This window comes from Chrysemys picta, chromosome 20, assembly GCF_011386835.1.
Source record: "Chrysemys picta bellii isolate R12L10 chromosome 20, ASM1138683v2, whole genome shotgun sequence".
NCBI lineage: Eukaryota > Metazoa > Chordata > Testudines > Emydidae > Chrysemys > Chrysemys picta.
In genome coordinates, this window is record NC_088810.1 from 15,318,938 (window position 1) to 15,342,135 (window position 23,198).

General features: G+C 55.7%; 1 protein-coding gene across 1 annotated transcript in view; it reads right to left on the reverse strand.

Moving 5' to 3' along the window:
• Positions 1-19,463, reverse strand: part of CASQ1 (calsequestrin 1) — a 38,050-nt gene extending 18,587 nt beyond the window's left edge. Inside the window, exons 1-4 of the mRNA XM_005293767.4 lie at positions 18,608-19,463; positions 6,434-6,518; positions 2,723-2,823; positions 2,026-2,137 (exon numbers count right to left, since the gene is read on the reverse strand). Of these exons, the coding sequence (XP_005293824.3) occupies positions 2,026-2,137; positions 2,723-2,823; positions 6,434-6,518; positions 18,608-19,195 (886 nt within the window). The 5' untranslated portion in view covers positions 19,196-19,463. The remainder of the gene's footprint in view (positions 1-2,025; positions 2,138-2,722; positions 2,824-6,433; positions 6,519-18,607) is intronic.
• Positions 19,464-23,198: the final 3,735 nt, after the last annotated feature.

The window sequence follows — 23,198 nt, forward strand, 5'->3', positions numbered from 1 at the left end:
GCTGCACAGGGATCGCTCACCCAGCACTGCAGTGCAGCCACCTCTGGGGTGGGATGTAGCAGCTGTTTAACAGCGCACAGCAACGCTGCACAGGGATCGCTCACCCAGCACTGCAGTGCAGCCACCTCTGGGGTGGGATGTAGCAGCTGTTTAACAGCGCATAACAACGCTGCACAGGGATCGCTCCCCCAGCACTGCAATGCAGCCACCTCTGGGGTGGGATGTGGCATCTGTTTAACAGCGCATAGCAACGCTGCACAGGGATCGCTCACCCAGCACTGCAGTGCAGCCACCTCTGGGGTGGGATGTAGCAGCTGTTTAACAGCGCACAGCAACGCTGCACAGGGATCGCTCACCCAGCACTGCAGTGCAGCCACCTCTGGGGTGGGATGTAGCAGCTGTTTAACAGCGCATAACAACGCTGCACAGGGATCGCTCCCCCAGCACTGCAGTGCAGCCACCTCTGGGGTGGGATGTGGCATCTGTTTAACAGCGCACAGCAACACTGCACAGGGATCGCTCACCCAGCACTGCAATGCAGCCACCTCTGGGGTGGGATGTGGCATCTGTTTAACAGCACACTGCAACGCTGCACATGGATCGCTCACCCAGCACTGCAATGCAGCCACCTCTGGGGTGGGATGTAGCAGCTGTTTAACAGCGCATAACAACGCTGCACAGGGATCGCTCCCCCAGCACTGCAATGCAGCCACCTCTGGGGTGGGATGTGGCATCTGTTTAACAGCACACTGCAACGCTGCACATGGATCGCTCACCCAGCACTGCAATGCAGCCACCTCTGGGGTGGGATGTGACATCTGTTTAACAGCACACTGCAACGCTGCACAGGGATCGCTCCCCCAGCACTGCAATGCAGCCACCTCTGGGGTGGGATGTAGCAGCTGTTTAACAGCGCATAACAACGCTGCACAGGGATCGCTCACCCAGCACTGCAGTGCAGCCACCTCTGGGGTGGGATGTAGCAGCTGTTTAACAGCGCATAACAACGCTGCACATGGATCGCTCACCCAGCACTGCAATGCAGCCACCTCTGGGGTGGGATGTGGCATCTGTTTAACAGCACACTGCAACGCTGCACATGGATCGCTCACCCAGCACTGCAGTGCAGCCACCTCTGGGGTGGGATGTAGCAGCTGTTTAACAGCGCATAGCAACGCTGCACAGGGATCGCTCACCCAGCACTGCAATGCAGCCACCTCTGGGGTGGGATGTGGCAGCTGTTTAACAGCCACACAAAACGCTACACCACAGTTCAGTGCAGGAAGTGAAGCTGCAGGACATTGGGGTGATGGAGGCGGGACCGTGGAATCACCTGGCTGGGGTTTGGCCTGGACACAAGGAATGACAGCTCAGCTCTTACAAAAAGGGCCAGGGAATCTTAAATGACTTACACGTGCTCAGGCCCCCAGTTTGTATTTGGCATCAGGCAGCACCTCCATCAGCACAGCACAGCGACCCCTAGCCCCATGCTGGGGCATTTGGGTCAGCCTCAGAGGAGAGAGCACCCCCTACTGAGTCACCCACACCACTCCCGGCTGCACAGCGCCCCCTAGCAACTCACTGGGGCACTGAGGACAGCATTGAGTCAGAGAGAAGAGCACCCCCTACTGTATTATCAGCCCCATCTCCTCAGCGGCTGTGTCTGGTTACGTCGCCTCCTAGTGGCCGCAGAGGGGGCAAGCCCTGCCCCTGGCAGCGATGAGAGATTTTCCTGGAGTTGACACTGGGAGCACAGGGACCAGCTCCCCGCCCCGGCAGAAACTCCTAGACCCGTTGTGGCTGCTGCTGCCCTGCCGTGGAGGTTTGCCATTGGGCCGCCTTTATCCATCCACTCACACTTCCCCAGCAGCCCTTAGCCAGCCTGCTAATGACTCCCCTGGCACTGCTTGGAGGAAGCTCACAGCCCTCTGCAGCCGATAGCAACAGCGCAGCTTGGGCTGGGGGGCTGGGCCCGGGGAGGGGGGGGTCCCACCAGCGGAGGGACCCCAGTCGCCGCCTACGTACGTTCTGATTCCTCGTTCTTGAAGTAGCCGATGAGCTTGGGCTCGTCTTCAATGTTATCAAAGGCCTGGAGCTCACGGTCTCCCTCGATGAACTCCACCGGGTCTTCCAGCACCTGCAAGGGGGGCAGAGGGAGCTCAGCACCCGACCCTGGGAAACCCACTCCCCACACCCAGGGAGCCGGCTCTGCAGGAGGGGAGGGTGGGGCGTGGCAAGCCCCACCTCTGGGGACACGGGACAAGGCCTGTGGGTTGTGCACAGCCTGCATTCTTCTGCCATCCAGGCCAAAGGAGGGGACCCAGCACGCGCTAGTGGGGAAGGCCCAGGCATGGGAGTCAGGGCTCCTGGGTTCTAGCTTCAGCACTGTGAGGAAGTGGTGGCTAGTGGTTGGAGCAGAGGACATGGAGCCAGGACTCCTGGGTTCTATTCCCAGCTCCACCATTCACTCACCATGTGACCCTGCCTCAGTTTCTCCCCTGTAAATGGAGACAGTGATACAGGCCGACCCGGGGGGTGGGAGGGATTTGTCAGGCTGGCGAGAGGCCCTGAGCATGCTGGCTGTGATATGCAGCATAAGGGAAAAGCGCCTGGACAGCACCTCCAGAGGCAGGGAGCCATGTCTCCCCCAACCCCCCCAGGCAGTGTCTCTGGGCTGGTCAGTGAAGGGGGGCAGGGCGAGGGACCGGGGGACGCCACTCACATCCAGGAGAAACTCCACCAGGGTGTCGGCCGCAAACTCCCCGTCGTACTCGATCATCTCATCCTCCTTGAACACGTACACGCTGTCCTCCTCCGTCAGCCCTGCCAGGGAAACAGCGGTGAGAGGGGCCACGGACGCGGGGGCGTTACAGCTCCCGACCCCCCTGAGCCTCCGGGGAATCGCCCCAGGGCTGGGGCACTGCAACGTGTGTGTGTGCTCAGCTCCCCCTGCTGGGGGAATTGTGTGTGTGTATGTGTGTGTGTGTGTGTGCGCGTGTGTGCTCAGCTCCCCCCCGCTGGGGAGAATCATGTCTGTGTATGTGTGTGTGTGTGTGTGTGTGTGCGCTCAGCTTCCCCTGCTGGGGGGAATCATGTGTGTGTGTGTGTATGTATGTGTGTGTCTGTGCTCAGCTCCCCCTGCTGGAGGGAATTGTGTGTGTGTATGTGTGTGTGTGCCTCACACTGGGGCAGGAGGAGAGCATCTTGGTGGTGTCAGTGTTGGGGGAGCAGGGGGGCCAGGGGAGGGGAACCAGGGTGTCTATGGGGTTGGGAGAGCGGGGGTGTGTGTGTGTGTCTGTGGTGTCGGGGTCAGGGGAGAAGGGGATCTGTGGGGTGAGGGCAGGAGGAACAGGGGATGTCTACGGGGTTGGGGAGGGTCTGTGGTGTCAGGGTCGGGGAGAAGGGGATCTGTGGGGTGAGGGCAGGAGGAACAGGGGGTATCTATGGGGTTGGGGGAGGGTCTGTGGTGTCAGGATCAGGGGAGAAGGGGATCTGTGGGGTGAGGGCAGGAGGAACGGGGGTGTCTATGGGGTTGGGGGAGGGTCTGTGGTGTCAGGATCAGGGGAGAAGGGGATCTGTGGGGTGAGGGCAGGAGGAACAGGGGGTGTCTATGGGGTTGGGGAGGATCTGTGGGATGAGGGCAGGAGGAACAGAGGGTGTCTATGGGGTTGGGGGAGGGTCTGTGGTGTCAGGGTCAGGGGAGAAGGGGATCTGTGGGGTGAGGGCAGGAGGAACGGGGGTGTCTATGGGGTTGGGGGAGGGTCTGTGGTGTCAGGGTCAGGGAAGAAGGGGATCTGTGGGGTGAGGGCAGGAGGAACAGGGGGGTGTCTATGGGGTTGGGGGAGCGGGAGGGTCTGTGGTGTCGGGGTCAGGGGAGAAGGGGATCTGTGGGGTGAGGGCAGGAGGAACGGGGGAGTCTATGGGGTTGGGGAGGGTCTGTGGTGTCGGGGTCAGGGGAGAAGGGGATCTTTGGGGTGAGGGCAGGAGGAAAAGGGGGTGTCTATGGGGTTGGGGGAGGGTCTGTGGTGTCGGGGTCAGGGGAGAAGGGGATCTGTGGGGTGAGGGCAGGAGGAACAGGGGATGTCTATGGGGTTGGGGGAGGATCTGTGGTGTCGGGGTCAGGGGAGAAGGGGATCTGTGGGGTGAGGGCAGGAGGAACAGGGGGTGTCTATGGGGTTGGGGGAGCGGGGGGGTCTGTGGGGTTGGGGAAGGGTCTGTGGTGTCGGGGTCAGGGGAGAAGGGGATCTGTGGGGTGAGGGCAGGAGGAACTGGGGGTGTCTATGGGGTTGGGGGAGCAAGAGGGTCTGTGGTGTCGGGGTCAGGGGAGAAGGGGATCTGTGGGGTGAGGGCAGGAGGAACAGGGGGTGTCTATGGGGTTGGGGGAGGGTCTGTGGTGTCAGGGTCAGGGGAGAAGGGGATCTGTGGGGTGAAGGCAGGAGGAACAGGGGGGTGTCTATGAGGTTGGGGGAGCGGGGGGGTCTGTGGTGTTGGGGGAGGGTCTGTGGTGTCGGGGTCAGGGGAGAAGGGGATCTGTGGGGTGAGGGCAGGAGGAACAGGGGGTGTCTATGGGGTTGGGAGAGTGGGGGGGTCTGTGGTGTCAGGGTCGGGGAGAAGGGGATCTGTCGGGTGAGGGCAGGAGGAGCAGGAGGAACGGGGGTGTCTATGGGGTTGGGGGAGGGTCTGTGGTGTCAGGGTCGGGGAGAAGGGGATCTGTGGGGTGAGGGCAGGAGGAGCAGGAGGAACAGGGGGTGTCTATGGGGTTGGGGAGGGTCTGTGGTGTCGGGGTCGGGGAGAAGGGGATCTGTGGGGTGAGGGCAGGAGGAACAGGGGGTGTCTATGGGGTTGGGGAGTGTCTGTGGTGTCGGGGTCAGGGGAGAAGGGGATCTGTGGGGTGAGGGCAGGAGGAACAGGGGGTGTCTATGGGGTTGGGGAGGTCTGTGGTGTCAGGGTTGGGGAGAAGGGGATCTGTGGGGTGAGGGCAGGAGGAACGGGGGTGTCTATGGGGTTGGTGGAGCGGGGGGGTCTGTGGTGTCGGGGTCGGGGAGAAGGGGATCTGTGGGGTGAGGGCAGGAGGAGCAGGAGGAACAGGGGTCCTCTGGGGTTTGTGCCTGTGGAGAACATGGGCGGGGGAGCCAGGGGCCCGACTAGCCCCCACTGATGCTCCCAGGTGCCCTTACTGTGGCATCACCTGCCCTGTGCCCATCCGTGAGCTCCCTGCGCCCTCTGGTGGCTGCTGAGCAGAGCAGCAAGCAGGCTCAGCCCCTTTGCTTCCTGGCTGGTTCTGGCCCCCTGTGGGCTCCCAGGGGCACGGGGGATAATATGAAAGAGGCTGTGGAGCCCCCTCAGTGCAGGCTGGACTCTGGGCTCCCTCTCCCCGCACTGCACGCTCCTCCTTGGGTGAACAGCTGATCTCGTCGGAGGCAAACTTCCCTGCAGAAAGCTTGGCCTGTCTGGACACCCTCCCTCCTTGGGGCGCTGTCCGGATGAGCCTGGACCCACCATCAGGCCCTGCGCAGCCACAGCCCAGACACCCCCGCTGCTTCCCCTGGCCTGAACACCCTTCGGTGAGGCTGCCCGCTGCACCCCAGGGAGCAGCTGATGGGGAACACAACCCACAGCTCGCCCCTGCGTTTCCCCAGCCGTGGGGACTTGGGGCTGGTTCAGACGTGCACCCAGACGTTGGGAAACCCTCTGACCTCCACTGAAGCCTACACAGAGGCGCCGGCAGAGGCCAGGCCTAGCCTGGAAACCTTCCCTCTCCCCCCGAATCGAACAGGGAGGAAGCCAGCGGGTTCCCAGATCTGAACAGAGGAGAGTTTTGAGTGGGACTGAATGAAGGCTCCTGGCCCTGCACGTTCCCCAGGACCTTCCCACGATGTTAAGGGCACAAGGGACTGGGCCCATCCGGTCCGAGCTGCAGACCCTCCCCTGGGGATTGCTGCAGCTGCTCTGTGGCTTGTGGCTGAAAAAGCAACAGCTCAGGGGATGGGTTGATCTGAAGCAGCGACCGGGTGATCTGCAGTCAAATGTCCCACCGCTGAGCTAGACTCTCTGGGTCCCAGCAAGGGGCAAAACTTCAAGGGGGCTTCGCCTCCACAAAACCTGGAGCTCAGGGACCCTGAAGCCTCCATGCTAGGCCGTAGGCGGGGACAGGGCCGAGGAGTGGGGGCGGGAGAGACCCCTACTCTGCCACCCTGGGTGTGTATCCAGCTGTTTCGTGCCTGGGGCCAGGGTGGGGCAGGCATAGGGACCAAGTGCCCCATGTGGCATCAGCTCCACCCGAGTCCCCCATGTGGCATCAGAAGCAGGAAGAAAGTTACCAGATCTGTCCTGATGTGAGCCAGGGGCCCTGGGATGGGCTGGGAGGCCGTCAGGAGGGGCTGAGTTGTGGGCCCTGGGTTCTCTCCCCCAGGGGTCCCCGCTCAGTCCTTACCTAGCTTCTTGGCCACTGCTGCGTCTTTCTCCGAATCCACCAGGCCAAACCCCACTCCCTTCTCCTCCAGGACTTGGGCTGCTAACTAGGAAGAAGAGCAGAGACAGAGAAGAGAGAGAGGGAGAGGCTTTCAGAGAGGGGTAAGGTCGGGGGTGGGGCATCCAGACTGGGTCAGACTCTGGGCATGGAGATCAGGGCTGGACTTTCTCACCCCCTTCCCCCCAGGCTGGGTAAGGATGGGGTCAGATCTTGGAGGCGGGAGTGACAAAGGCATAATAGGCAGTTGATGCCTTTGCAAGAAGAGCCTGGAGGGGGCTGTAGGAGCCCCCAGCTCCCCTCGAGGTGCCCGCAGCTGGGCCCTTTGCCATCGATCAGCTAGTGGATATTTCTATGCCCACTCTATGGCAGGGCTTGGGGGGGCCAGGCCGTGCCCTGGGTTTTCCATTCCCCCACCCAGTGAAGTCTCCCAGTGTATGGGGTCAGGAATGAGGACCAGAGAGCCCTGGCTCTAAAGGCACCAGCCCCAGCGAGCTTGTGGGGGGCATTTCTGAGGCTGCAAACCGAGTCTGGCTGTGGGGTCATTACCAAGCTGCGGGTGAGACAGGGACAAGCGACAGGAGCCACCCACCCCCCAACCAGCACCAGCAAACCAAACCCTGACCCAGTGCTAACAACCTGAACCCAGAACTGCCAGAACCAATACCAACAACTAAAACCCAGCATCACCAGAACCAGCACCAACAACCCAAACCCAGACCAGAGTCACCACCAACCCAAGGCCAGGACTGCAACACTGTTGCCAAGAACCCAAACCCAGCACCACCAGAAATTCCAGAACCATCACCTAGAATTTAGACTCCAGACACCCCAAAACTTCACCTGGAACTTGAACCCACTGAACCTTCATCTAGATTTTGCACCAAGAACCATCACCTCAAACCCAAAGCTAGAACCTTGCCCTGACCTCCAGCCTAGAATCCATTCCTAGACCATTGATTGCATAGGCACCGATTCTGTGGGTGCTGCGGGGCTGGAGCACCCATGGGGAAAAAATGGTGGGTGCTGAGCACCCACCAGCAGCCCCCCTATCAGCTCCCTCCAGCACCTCCTGGATCAGCGCCTTCACCTCCCTCCCTGCGCCTCCCGCCCGCCGCAATCAGCTGTTTTGTGGCATTCAGGAGGCTCTGGGGGGAGGGGGAGAAGTGAGGACATGGTGCGCTCGGGGGAGGGGGCAGGACTGGGTTGGAAGAGGTGGAGCGGGGGCGGGAAGAGGTGAGGTGGGGCCTTGGGGGAAGGGGTGGAGTGGTGGGTGGGGCCTGGGGCAGAGCAGAAGGTCGTGTACCCCCTGACACTTCGGAAAGTCAGCGCCTGTGGTTGATTGGGATCTCAGAGCACTGTCTCTTATGCTGAGCAGTACTGTCTCATTGTTTCCTTGTGCAACATCTGTCTGCCTGTAGCCATCTGTTGTCTCTTGCATTTAGATTGTAAACTCATGGGGACAGGGACCATTGTTTGATTCTGTGTTTGTACAGGGCCTAGCACCATGGGCTCTTCCTCTATGACAAGGACCCTAAGGCCCGACCATAATACTACTAATAATAATTGTAAGCGGGGTCTAAATGAGCTCTCCCCTGACAACTAGTGATGAGCTGGGGGAGAAGACGTCAGGAACTGACCTTGTTTGCATAGACACACCCACTCTGCCAGGTGCGCAGCATGACGGAGCTGCTTTGCCCAAATGATCACTTTTGGCTGGGGTTGGATTGCAAGTCACTTTGGTACTGGGTGCAGGGGTAATAAGAACATAAGACCATAAGAACGGCCATACTGGGTCAGACCAAAGATCCATCTAGCCCAGTATCTTGTCTCCCGACAGTGGCCAATGCCAGGTTCCCCAGAGGGAATGAACAGATCAGGTAATGATCAAGTCATCCATCCCCAGATTTTGGCAAACAGAGGCTAGGGACACCATCCCTGCCCAACCTGGCTAATAGCTTATCTTCATCAACTTATCTAGTTCTTTTTTGATCCTCCATGAACTTATCTAGTTCTTTTTTGAACCCTGTTATAGTCTTGGCCTTCACAACGTCCTCTGGCAAGGAGTTCCACAAGTTGACTGTGCGTTGTGTGAAAAAATACTTCCTTTTGTTTGTTTTAAACCTGCTGCCTATTCATTTCATTTAGTGACCCCTAGTTCTTGTGTTATGAGAAGGAGTAAATAACACTTCCTTATTTACTTTCTCCATGCCAGTCATGATTTTATAGACCTCTATCATATCCCCTCTTAGTTGTCTTAAAGTATTATCCTGGTTGTGTGAATGAAGGAGAGCAGAACTGTGCAAGGCATGCCCTGATTGAGGTGTTCACCCTCAACTGAACTGCACTCGCTAAGCAGGGAGTAGGGGTGCATAAGCCCAGGGGGGTTAGGTGTTTCTACTTGGCGGTTGGGTTGGGTTTTGTCTAGACATCCTGTGACTCTTTTCCTCTCCACTGTGTAATGACAGAGCTGATTAAGACTCAATTAAGAGTGGATCACTACAGCTGAAATCACTGATAATTAGGTCTAAGCATTAGACCTGCTATGGGGCATTGTCTCTGGTGAAAGAGACTGCCCAGCCTGCACTGAGGGTGCCCTGCTACCACCTGAAATCACTGAGAGCTGTGTTAAGTGATGGGACCTCAAGCCATCCCAGAGGTTACAGTAGAGAAGGCAGGGGCAGAGTGAGCGGCTGATGGCTCAGTGAGCAGCTGAGGTGCCTTTTCCCCCCAGGGCGGGAAGTGAACTGGGTGGCGGCTTGAGCCAGTTTTGTATTGTATTGTTAAAAAGGAACCTCTAAATATTGAACCCGGCCCTTGGCACTGCCGACTACGCCTAGCAGAAGGGTTACATTATTAACCCAGAAACTAGTGTGGTCCCCAACCTTTGCTGGGAACCAGAACTCCAATCATCTGTGAGGTGGCTACGCTGTGCAAGGGGGAGCAGGGCGGCTAGAATAGGGAACAACAACTGCATCTTCTGCTTATGAACTCAGAGGCCAAAAGAAGAAGGGAGCAAAGGGGTCCAGCAGTGCAAATGTGTGGAGCAGGCTATTAGGTGTGTGTGTGTGTGAGAGAGAGAGAGAGAGAGAGAGATCACAGTGCCCTCTAATGGTGAGAGCCCGACTTAGCCACCACTGAACGTTTCACCCACTTTAAACCTGCATCATTCCTGCCAGTGGTTCGATTTTACTGTCAGAATCGACTCCGCAATCTGGGCCATACGCAGTGGATGGGGCGATATCTGCGCGATGCAGAGTCTCGTTATCCTACTTTGATTTGGCTTTTATGTCGAAACAAACCTAAAGGGCTGTAGAACTGTATGTGTCATTTCACCTGCACTGAAATACAGCCACTGGGGAGTGGGGAGTAACAGAGCTGCTATTTAACACCAGCACAGAACAGCCTTACCCTGCTGTCGGGGACGGGGAGGGAAGAAAAATGCCTATTCTGCCGAAACTGGAGGGTAAGTTTACAAAGGTGGACTGTGCTTATCCCTAAATAATTTGGCCAGGACACCAGGGCTAACACTGACTCCAGGGATCAATGCCACAGGCTCTGTACTGAGCACTGTGGTTTTGTCTCACCCCAAAGCTGGGACCTCCCTACAGCACAGCGCCCACTAGTGTGGCATGGGCACATTGGGTCATTACTGACTCCAAGCGCTCCCTGCTGAGTCACCCACTCTTCTCCTTACAGCACAGTACCCGTAGGTAGCACTGTGCCAGGGAACTGGGGCCGGGATGGACCCAGAGGGGAGAGCGCCCCCTAGCATTGTGCCAGGGAACTGGGGCTAGGACAGACCCAGAGGGGAGAGCGCCCCCTAGCACTGTGCTAGAGAACTGTGGCCAGGATGGAGCCAGAGGGGAGAGTGCCCCCTAGCACTGTGCTAGGGAACTGGGGCCGGGATGGAGCCAGAGGGGAGAGTGCCCCCTAACAATGTGTTAGGTAACTGTGGCCAGGATAGAGCCAGAGGGGAGAGCGCCCCCTAGCAGCACACTGGTGCATTGGGTCAATGGATAACTGGCACCCAGGATCTCACAGGTGTCTGACTGCACACTGAGGGATCAGATACACTGTGCTTTGAGCTGCCAGGGTTGAGTCAAGCATCTGCTGCAGCTGGGTGAGCCCTGCCCAGTGACTCTGGCAGCCCGTGCACCGGGGTGAGCAGTGAACAGCACAGCACAGTTCAGGGGACGGGGGAGGTGGCAAGGGCTAGTGATTAGAGCAGAGGACTTGGACTGAGCTTTCACTCTATGAGATTGTCACACCCAACACACCTGCCGCCTACACATAGACACACAAGACATGCTTACCCACACAAACACACAATACACTCACTGATACACAACACGCCCACAGACACACGCCACACACAGAGAAACACAACGCATGCTCACCCACACAAACAACACACTCACCGACACACAGACACACAACATGCAAATAGATACACAACACACTCTCACCCACACTAACACACAACAGACAACACGCACATAGACATACAACACATGCTCATCCACACAAACACAGAATACACATACACACACACACACAAACACAACACATGCTCACCCACACAAACCACACACTAACCAACACAGACACACAACATGCACATAGACACACAACACACGCTCACCCACACAAACACACAATACATTCACCCCACCACACACAACACACACACATGGACACACAACATGCCCAAGACACTTGAGTCCACTCATACGTACATAGACACAAGACACATTCACACAAACACACACACACATATACACGCACACAGATACAAACATTTCAGTCAAAACTGGTGCTACTCATGCCAAAAAACAACCCACTGAAATTTGGAAATGACAATTTCTCATATTTTGACAAAAACCCTTTTGATCCTGTTCAGAACCCCCCAACCCCCATGCTTTTGAGGTCAAAACAGCCACAGCAGGGAAACCCTGCGAAATATGACAGCGTTTCCAGTATGTGACATGACACACATTTTCCCCTTGAAGTCTGCCAACAAAATAATTTTCCACAGCTCCGGTGCCTACAACACTTCTATCCAATAAAGTGAGTGGATTGTCATACAGAGCGTAATGAAGAACGATTGGTTTAAAATGCCCCATTATAGGAGATCGAGCAGGGTGTGTCGTGAAATTAAAAGGCTGGTAGAGGTCAGCCTGTGGAAACTGACATAGCATGGAGATAACCTTTGGTACTCCCTGCTGCTGGGTGTCTGAGAGGGTAATGCTACAGTTGCATTTCAAGAATGGCTCGGTCATTTTCTTAGAAGTTTTTTTGCAAAGCCTGTTGAACCCAAGGGCCTTCCCAGTGCTGTCACTGAATCAGGCCTATAATGCTGGAGGTGAGTTAGGAATTTCAAGGCACAGCATCAGCATCAGGTGCCTGAGTCCGAGTGTCCCAAACATGGTGGGGGTGGGGTCCGGGGAGGAGCTGTAATCTGAGCCCGGATTGGAATCCTGATTCTGCGCTTTGTCTGTAACGATAGCATGGGCTGGACCAAAATCCAGATCGAACCAGTAACTCGTCCAAACACGAAGGGGCACTGGAGCTGACCTAGGAGAACCAGGCCCATCTGTACAGCATCATTTATGGAGGAGATTTTCAGAAGCCATCAGTGCTGGCCCGACCCCGCTCCCAGTGACGTCAACGGCGTCGACCCGACCCCGCTCCCAGTGTCGTCAACGGCGTCGGCCCGCTCCCGCTCCCAGTGTCGTCAATGGCGTCGGCCCGCTCCCGCTCCCAGTGACGTCAACGGTGTCGGCCCGACCTCGCTCCCAGTGTCATCAATGGCGTCGGCCCGACCTCGCTCCCAGTGACATCAACGGCGTCGGCCCGACCCCGCTCCCAGTGACGTCAACGGCGTCGGCCCGACCCCGCTCCCAGTGACGTCAACGGCGTCGGCCCGACCCCGCTCCCAGTGACGTCAATGGCGTCGGCCCGACCTCGCTCCCAGTGACGTCAATGGCGTCGGCCCGACCCAGCTCCCAGTGACGTCAATGGCGGCGGCCCGACCTCGCTCCCAGTGACGTCAATGGCGGCGGCCCGACCCAGCTCCCAGTGACGTCAACGGCGTCGGCCCGACCCAGCTCCCAGTGACGTCAACGGCGTCGGCCCGCTCCCGCTCCCAGTGTCATCAATGGCGTCGGCCCGACCCTGCTCCCAGTGACGCCAACGGCGTCGGCCCGACCCCGCTCCCAGTGACGTCAATGGCGTCGGCCCGACCCTGCTCCCAGTGACGTCAACGGCGTCGGCCCGCTCCCGCTCCCAGTGTCATCAATGGCGTCGGCCCGACCCTGCTCCCAGTGACGCCAACGGCGTCGGCCCGACCCCGCTCCCAGTGACGTCAACGGCGTCGGCCCGACCCCGCTCCAATGACGTCAACGGCGTCGGCCCGACCCCGCTCCCAGTGACATCAACAGCGTCGGCCCGACCCCGCTCCCAGTGACGTCAACGGCGTCGGCCCGACCCCGCTCCCAGTGACGTCAACGGCGTCGGCCCGACCCCGCTCCCAGTGACGTCAACGGCGTCGGCCCGACCCCGCTCCCAGTGACGTCAACGGCATCGGCCCGACCCTCCTCCCAGTGACGTCAACCGCGTCGGCCCGCTCCCGCTCCCAGTGACGTCAATGGTGTTGGCCCAACCCCGCTCCCAGTGTCGTCAACGGCGTTGGCCCGCTCCCGCTCCCTTGACATCCCATTGGTAAATCTCCCCATTGATGCATTAGGAGAATGTTGAGTGTTCCTGGAAATCCACCCTGCCTGTCTCCAGCGCCCCAATCCAAGCAGCCATGCAGCCCTACGCAAACATTACTTATGCCCTGTGAATTCGAGTCTCAGCGACATGCGAAGGAGAACAGCCCTGGGCTGCAGACCCTGGGGGCAGGGAAGGGGGGTAGGGCTGATGTCCTTTGCACTGTGCTGCTGCCTCAGAACTTTGACCCAGAAGCAGGAGACAAGGCCCCATGGCTGGGGCATAGTCAGAGGGAAAGGTCTGATAGCTAACCTCCGACCCATACCGTCTGCCTCAGACCTGCCCTGGAGGGATGGCAGGGGAGTTGGATCTCTGTGGCCCATTCAGTCCTTCCCACAGGCCAGAAGCAGGAGGCACTGAAGGTCCCGCGAGAGAACCTGCACTGGCAAGAGGTTTGCAGCCGGAGAGATTTGGGCAGCGCATAAGCTGCACCAGGTCCTCATCTCAGCTAGATCTTCCAAATGTTCTCTGGTCTCACTCATAGCTAGGATCATTCAGAGAGAGCCAGGAAAGCTGAGCACCAAGGGGTCAGCTGGATCCGTCCAGAGGAGAGGGCACATAGCCAAAGTGGCTCCAGTGAGAACTGTGAAGGACAGAAGTGCACTCTGGCGATGGACGGGCAGGACTCAGCTCCCATCTCTGCCATTTTTGGGCTCCCCTCCAGCAGCCATTGCTGTTGCCTGCCCCTAGAGTGGTCCCTCCTCCCTGCGGTGGCCCTGGGCGATGTGGCATCTCTGCAGCAGGTCCTAGGCACTAACTCCATCCCAATCCCCCACAATCCTCCATCCCAATCTCCCACGAGCAAGTATCTTGTTGGCCTGGTTCCTGCAAGACCCACCGGCAGGGCCAGCTCCAGGCACCAGCCCACCAAGCTTGTGCTTGGGGCGGCACCTGGAGGGGGGCGGCGTGGTGCTCCGGCTCCAGCCGCCAGGGACAGCAGAGCTGCGGCGGGCTCGCCGCCCTCCCCCTGGTGCTCTGGCCGCCGGGGAGAGCGGAGCCCCAGCCGGGGCTCACTGCCCTCCCCCCGGGGCTGCGGCCGCCCTCCCCTGCCACGCTGGGGGGGGGGGCAGCGGCCGGAGGCTTTTTTGCCTGGGGCGGCAAAAAAGCCAGAGCCGGCCCTGCCCACCGGACCCTTGCTAAGCCCATGGCAACAGCTGATTCCTCCACAGAACCTCTCCACCCTAGACGATACCTCCATAACATGTCTCCAAAACATGGCAACAGCCTCCAAACTGTATGAAACCCTCCCTCCCAGAGCGAACAGCCACTGAGCTAATTACCCTCCAGCCGCAGGGCTTCACAGGAAACCACTCGGCTCACAACACATGCTGCAAACCTACTAGTGCCAGGGACTCGCGCAGTTAAAGAGCAGGATATAATTAGACCTGTGGTCAGTTCAGAGATATAAATACATTGCAGAGTTGATGCAAGACTGTGCAGAAGAGGGTGCTCATAGAAGGCATTAGATTGGCAGCCGTGGGGGGCCGAGGCCTGTGTCTCCCCACACGTCAAGGACAGCATGGGCAGCTTTGCCCCCACGGCTCTGCCACAGGGCCCTACCCATCACTTGGAGGAGTCCAATATACAGGGCCATTATGGTAGCACCTAGAGCCGCCAGCGAAGGTCAGCGCCCCAGTGTGCAGGGTGGAGCCCATCGACAGAGTGAGAGACAGTCCCTGCCCCACTGAGCTCACAGACTGACAAAGGGAGGGAGTGAAAAGAGAGGGGGTGTGTGTGACATCGCACAGGAATAGCACCCAGGTTTGACAGCTCCCAGCCTTGTTTCCTATTCGCTAGCGTATCCCGCCTCTCCGCTGGGCTGGGGCCACTGGGGGAGGGATTTTGTGCTGTGGACACCTGGAAATAGTCCCATTTCACACCAGCCAACAGGAAGCTCCATTCAGTCAGTGCCACCTTGGGCTGAGTGACCTAGAGGAGAAAGGTTCCAGGCCCCCATAACGAGTCCCTCAAGTTGTCCCATCCTCCTGTGGATCAGAGATGGGCCCTTGGCACAGCAAGCAGAGAATTGATGCTGGAGGGAGCCAGCACTGCCTCTTGTCTCTTCCCTCCCCAGTCTCTGGAGCAGCAGGTTGCCCATCACCTGCCCTTCTGGGCCCCAGCTGAAGGCAGTTTCTTCTGGTTGGTTGCAAGGCTGGATGCAGAAACCTCAAGCTCTTCTGACCACCCCTTCCCCACAGAGAAGGCCCTGGGCTACAAAGTCCACCTTGCCCCTGAACACATCTATCTACCCCCATACACCCCCCTCTTTCTATCTGTAATGCCAACAGACCCTGGTCATCAGCGGGATTGAACCTGGGACTTCTGGAGCTTAGTGCATGAGCCTCTACCGCATGAGCTAAAAGCCAGTTGACTGTTAGCTAAGGTTGTAGAGCAAATAGATGTGTGGGTTACATCTATCTATCTATCTATCTATCTATCTATCTATCTATCTATCTATCCCCATACACCCCCTCTATCTATGTATCTATCTATCTATCTCCATACACCCCATCTATCTATCTATCTATCTATCTATCTATCTATCTATCTATCTATCTATCTATCTATCTATCTATCTATCTATCTCCATACACCCCCTCTATCTATCTATCTATCTATCTATCTATCTATCTATCTATCTATCTATCTATCTATCCCCATACACCCCATCTATCTATCTATCTATCTATCTATCTATCTATCTATCTATCTATCTATCTATCTATCTATCTATCTCTCCCCATACACCCCCTCTATCTATCTATCTATCTATCTATCTATCTATCTATCTATCTATCTATCCCCATACACCCCATCTATCTATCTATCTATCTATCTATCTATCTATCTATCTATCTATCCCCATACACCCCATCTGTCTATCTCTCTATCTCTCTAATCTAGGCTCTGAACCCTTCAATGTCTCACCACTGCAGTTCCCCAGAAATTTGCACCAGAGATGCTCAGCATCTGAAGAGAAGCTGGTAGCCAAGGTCCTGGCACTGAGTCCTGGGGGATTCCCCTGGGTGTCTGTGGGTGCTCTGTCAGGGGTCCCCTGGCTCCGAGTCTCCCCAGGGCACCCCAGAGCAGGATGGATCTGCTACATCTCACTCTGGGGAGAAAAACCCGATCACACTGGGCTCTATGGGATAGACTATTGGGGCTCAGAGGCACCCAGCGTTTCCCTACCACCAGCTGTTCTCTCCCATTCACAAGCACATTGCACTGGCCACATCTGCAGAGAACAGTGGCCCCTCTTAGCCTGGTAGCCCCACTCTTGCCATACTGAAATGCATCAGGGATCCATTTAGTAAAGTATCCCAGCTCTTGGCCTATTGGAAGAGGCCAATGGTCCATCTTGTTTGATATTGGATCTCATGCCATACACCCTAACAGCCTCGCAATCCATCCGCTGACTCCTGGCTTAGTGGTTCAGACCCATGGTTCATCTAGACCCATCTACAACATGGCAGATGCCAGATGCATGAGAGGAACACACAAAACATTGCACCTAACTGTGCATCATCTCTTGAACCAACTCTTGCCGTTGATTCTGTTTCAGGGCAGGCTGCTGGCCAGACGCGACAGCAGTCACACATCCTCCCAGCACCCTTGCTGCAGTCTCAGGATCCAGCGGGACATTATTCCAGGAGACAAGCCTTCCAGGGCAGGGGACGGGGGGTGGCCAGGCTGTGCCTCATTCCTGCACCCATCCCAAGTATGGAAGCTGCAAATTTAGAGCCTTCTTCTGGGAATGGTTCATAGACCCAGAGAGGCACCCACAGCTGAGCCCCAGGCAGGAGCGCCAGCCAGTGAAACCCAACCCTCCCTAGGAGAACGCCCCCTTCTGGTTCGGTACATAATGTACAGAGACTGCTGTCCTTCCACACGCACTTGGGAGGGGCCTTCTTCTGCACTGGGCACCCAATGTCCCTATTAGCCCCTATAAAAATATTACAGTAAAGGTCTCGAAAACACCCTTGCAGAGATATTATAGTGACACTGCTAACACTGCAATAATGCTATAGTGACGCCTTAGCAACACTTCAGTAATATTGTAATAAAACTAGTAACACTGTAGCAACATTATAATGACATTGTAGTAACGCTGCAATAATATAGTAACAAAACACTAGTAACACTGTAGTAACGTTTTAGTAATACTGTAATAAGACTGTCGTAACATTCTAATGATACTGTAGTAATGTTATAGTGACACTGCAATAATATTGTAATAAAACAGTAGTATTGCTGCAGTAACATTGCAGTAACACTGTAGCATTTCAGGCCTTGCTTTTTCAAATATTTTGTAAGGGTGACGCATAACTTGACAGGTTTCAGAGTAACAGCCGTGTTAGTCTGTATCCACAAAAAGAACAGGAGTACTTGTGGCACCTTAGAGACTAACAAGTACTCCTGTTCTTTTTGCATAACTTGACTGCACCAGACATTTCTACTCTCTCCAGATGTTTCAGAATCCGGGGTCTCACTTCCGTTCACATTTCTTTCCAAATCGCTTGCCCTGTCAGCATCAATCAAGTTAAAAGGGAAATAAATGTCACTGGGTTAAAGTGAATCTTGGTGTCCCCAGAGAGCACAAGACTTGTGCTCGAAGAAAAGCCAGCCACAAATACAGACATACGGTCTGCTAACTGAGTAGGCGCACCATAGGCCGGGTCTGCCAGCATGAACCGGGGTCCTGGGCCAGCTATGGGGGCAATTGTTTGTGTGTGTGTGAGAGAGAGGAGGGGGGATGGTGACCCTTTATAGTATGGCTGGAGGCAGTTCTGGGGTGGAAACCTCACATTGTGACATGTATTTCAAGGGACTTTCGACACAAAAGCTCACTTCTAATTACCCTCATTGGTAGCTTTGTTAACTGGCAGGTGTCACTTTCCCAGTGTCACTTTCCCAGCTCTCACCCCCACGTATTTGAACCTAATGCCAGCTGGCCATTCACAATCCCAGGGCTCTTTCTCCCAAGTGCAGACAAGATGCGAGAGTCCCCGGCCACATTCTAGCCAGAGGAATAATTACTTTCATTGGCCTCCCTAAATTCCACCCCCAGCTCCAGCAGCTTCATCCCCTGCCCTGCTTCCAGTTGCCACCTTCCACCCCAGAGGCAGCTGCATTTCAGAGGCAGGTAGAGTGGTCTACATATAGAAAAAGCCCATCAGATCCTATATAGGCAGCCAGGGCAGGACTGGCTCATGCATGTATGGTACAGAGCTTGATCCAGTTATGGATCAAAGGTGCTGGGTCCATTTCAAAGGGCTCTAGCATTGGGAAGCATCAACCTTTCATTCTTTCGTTCCTTCTCCCCATCCGTCCTCTCTCCCCACCCCACCGATCCCCCAACGTTACCTCTAAAATCAGTTCCTCCAGCTCGAACTGCTTCTGCGAGGCCTTGTCGTCGCCCACCGGCTCATGGTAGAGCAGCGCCAGCACGCTGAACTTTTTCAGCACCGACTTGTAGTTCTTGGCGTTGACGTCGACGACGCGGTCGATGCCGTCGTACTCGGGGAAATCCAGCCCTTCCTGACCCCGGGCCCCGGGGCCCGCCGCAGCCAGCAGGAGCGCCAGCAGCAGCCCGAACCACTTCATCCCGATGCGGGGCAGGTCCGGCGGAGAATGAAAGACGCTCGGGTCGCAGTTCCCAGTGGGGGAAACGGTCGTCTTTCCTGCCCCCTCCCCCCGCGCGGGAAAAAAGAAGTTGCCCTGGAGCTCCCCTCCTCTCTCTTTCTTTCCCTCCTGTCTTGTCCCCTTGCTGCTCTGGCCTGCTGTCCGGCTCTCTTTATGGCGGGAGTTGGGCGGGGAACCAGGGTGGGAGGCTGCCTTGGCTCTCAGCTGGCACAGGCTGGCGGCGTCCGAGGGGCAGCGCTGGGGTGGCGACAGCTGCACTGAGGGGCACGGAGCCTCAAAAGCAAAGAAGAAAAGAGACAGGCAGGGCATAAAAAAGGCTGGTGGGGGAAGGGCTTGGGGGGGGGAGGGCTGTCATATCCCACGTAGCCTGGCCCCACCTGCAGCAGCCCACCCCGTCACTCCCTGACTATATATGTATATGGCAGACGTATAGCCTTATATACAGGCAATGGTTTCATGCCTCCATCGCCAACCCCACCCCCAAAGACCCACTTTAATGCAGCAAAAAAAAAAAGGGGGGGGGTGGATAGAGTGTCTCCTTTTGATCCTTCTCTCTCTCTCTCTCCCTCTCTTCTCCACCCAGCCCCCTTTCCTCCTCCAGTCCAACTTGATGGCATCTTGATCACCATATTAAGAAAGGAAAAAGGAGACAAGACTGGGAGGCTGGTGGGGGGGTGAGGGAAGAAGGGGAGGCTAAAAATAAGATAAGATGAGTCGGAGGTAAATGAAGATGGGCTTGTGCGGATGGTGGGTAATTAGAGAGAGCAGGAGGGAGGGGCCAAGGAGGGGGGAAATGCTGCATGGCCCAGACTGGAGAATCTCGGGGGCTCTTGAGTTACATGGGGGAGAGGGTGGGGTGGACGTGGGTGGGGATTGGACTCTGATCATTTCCGTTCATTGTCTCCAGCACCCGCCCGGGCCCCTCATCCTCGCTGCGTGCGACATCCAGGCGGTGGTAACGGAGACACTGAGCCGTCACTGCCAGATTCCCAGGCCGTGGGCTCTGGATCGCGCTGGAAAGGGAGTCTGCCCATTCAAGAGCATGAGCGCTTTCAAACGAGCCCGCCAGCCTGCGGATTGACTGCACGGGCAGTGTCCGTGTGGGATAGGCTGCAGGAGAGCTCAGAGCCCGCTCAAGGGCAGCGGGCTCTAGCTAGGATCTGTATGGAAGGGAGGTCAGGTCCGGCCACTAATCGGCCAGCCTCTCCCAGCAGGGGGCGCTGCAGGAAGTGGGGTGGAGCCGTGGTTCTGGGGGGAGTTCCCAGCTGCCCCAGCCTCTCCCATCAGGGGGCGCTGTGGGGAGTGGGGCGGGAGCTCTGGCTGTGGGGGGGGGGAAGCTCCTGGCTACTCCAGTCCAAGCCTCTCCCAGCAAGAGGCGCTATAGGAAGCGGGACAGGAGGACTGGTTGCCAGGGAAGACCTCTGCAGACAAACACTGCATACATTTGGGGATCAATTTTTGAAGCTGTTTTGAAAGCCATTTTGCATGTTACAAAAATGGTGCTTTACTTAGAAAGATCCCAGCAATCCTGGTCCTTCAGCAGGCTTGGATGCGCACAGTCTAGGTGACCAGATACCATGGTGATGGGCAGGGGAACTGAACCAGGACAGAATAGGTCGGGAAATTTAGAACAGGCCTCTGATGCACAGTTCTGTGACACTGTGATAGTTTAAAATGAACCCAAAGGTAGTCGCTGCTCAGTTGTTATTTTGGTTGCTTCCAGCATTTCCCAGAGGAAGGCAAGTGATGGGAAATGGTGATTTCTAACAGTTTATTTGTCAGCAAAAGCTGAACAGAATTTCATGGGACAAAGGAAAAGCACTTCCCCAACCCCAGGGCCTTCTCTCTGCCAGATATCAAAGGCCTGCTGCAAAAATGGAGGTGCGGGATCTTAATAAGAACATAAGAGCGGCCATATTGGGTTAGACCAAAGGTCCATATAGCCCAGTGTCCTGTCTTCTGACAGCGGCCAATGCCAGGTGCCCCAGAGGGAATGAACAGAACAGGTAACCATCAAGTGATCCATCCCCTGTCGCTCATTCCCAGCTTCTGGCAAACAGAGGCTAAGGACACCATCCCTGCCCATCCTGGCTAATAGCCATTGATGGACCTATCCTCCACAGACTTATCTAGTTCTTCTTTGAACACTGTTATAGTCTTGGCCTTCACAACATCCTCTGGCAAGGAGTTCCACAAGTTGACTGCGCGTTATGTGAAGAAATACTTCCTTTTGCTTGTTTTAAACCTGCTGCCTATTCATTTCATTTAGTGACCCCTAGTTCTTGTGTTATGAGAAGGAGTAAATAACACTTCCTTATTTACTTTCTCCACACCAGTCATGATTTTATAGACCTCTATCATATCCCCCCTTAGTTGTCTCTTTTCCAAGCTGAAAAGTCCCAGTCTTATTAATCTCTCCTCATATGGAAGCCCTAATCATTTTGTTGACCCTTTCTGAACCTTTTCCAATTCCAATATATCTTTTTTGAGATGAGGCGACACATCTGCATGCAGTATTCAAGTACACCTCTACCCCGATATAACGCAACCTGCGCACTCCGGCGGACCAAAGCAAGTTCGATATAACGTGGTTACACCTATAACACAGTAAGATTTTTTGGCTCCAGAGGATAGCGTTATATCGGGGTAGAGGTGTATTCTCAAAAAACAAAAACAAAAACAAAAAAAAAACCAGAAGGTTGCAACAGGCCTTTATATTGGAAAGTGTGAGGCTGCCTAACTATAGGGTCACTACTAGTGCTCCCTACAATATCATAGGTGGCTGAGGGTTGTCCACACATCCCATTATAAGACCTTGTTTTCAGTTGCCACTAACTTCACCAAACTGTAACTGTTTGGACTGAGTTTTTCCAAGTCAGGTGCCTGCCTCATGTTGATCATTTAATGATTTCCTTTGACTATTTCAGATAAAAAGGTTCAGAAGTTTCCGAGAACAAGGTTAAATAAAAAAATTAAATTTAAATTAATGGAGATATCCTATCTCCTAGAACTGGAAGGGACCTTGAATGGTCATCAAGTCCAGCCCCCTGCCTTCACTAGCAGGACCAAGTACTAATTTTGCCCCAGGTGGCCCCCTCAAGGATTTAACTCACAACCCTGGGTTCAGCAGGTCAATGCTCAAACCACTGAGCTATCCCACCCCCCTATATTATTATTATATAATAATTATTATTATTATTTAGGTTGGGGGGAAATCTGTTGTTTTGCCCATGGTAAAAAATAGTGGTGACATTTCTAGCATCCCCCCACACACTTTGGAGCAAGGACTTGACATCTTTCCCAGCAGTCGCCTTGGGGTCAGGGATCTGCCTTTTGACATTGCCCTGAAAATCCACCCACATTTGGCTCAGTGATAAGCCTCTGAAACAGCTCAGTTTGCACATGCTCAGTAGAGACTTGTTAGAATTTGGCAACTAAATTCTCCAAAGATTCCATCTTCATTGAGCTTTCTCCAGCCCCTCACAGCTCCTATGTCCCAACCAGACTGCACATGCTACCCCTAAAGAGTGAATGAGTGCACTCCACCGTGGGGCTGTGGGGTCAAGCGGGATTTCCCCTGCAATTGCTCTTCCCTCTGCTGGGGGATGCTGGCGAGACAGACACAGGATTGGAGAGCAGGGAACTTGTCTCTCCATGCTAGCATCCAGGCAGCTGGAGCGGGAGGAGGGACAGCCAGACTTGAACTCAGAAGGGGCACAAATGTGGTGGGGGGGTCTGTGGAGAAGGAGAGGCAGCACTGTGGGGATGGAGCAGGGCAGGGCAGTGAAGGAGGCAGTTGTCTGTAGGATCCCTGCCTCATTTCTCGCAGATGTTGGGAGGTGTGTTGAGGCTGCCCTGGAGAATTGGATTCTGTCCCTGTAGGACGCTGAGCAAGTCACTTAAACTAAACTTCTCCCAAGTGGTCACTAATGGTATGTTGCCCATTTCCTGGCTGCCTGTCTTGAGACCCTGGGGTCTGATGTGCAGAAGTGCCAGGCGGAAGCCGTGGGGAGCTGAGCTTTGAGTGAATAAAGGGCAGTATAAATGCTAAGTGCCCTGAAGAAGCGGGCCCTGGGCAGCCCACACTGAGCCCTCCAATTTTAATGGACGTTTAGGATCTTAATTTCTCTCTGTGTCCGTTCTCCAGGTGTCAAATGAGGAAAATAAGACCCCCCTCTTCTCACGGGCGTGTTGTGAATCTGAAATTGTCAATGTTTGTAAGGCGCTAAGATGCAATGATGAGTGTGCCACGGCAAAACACCGGAGGAAATGAATGAGTCTGTATTCAGAGCAGGGTTGGGATGGTGTGCGG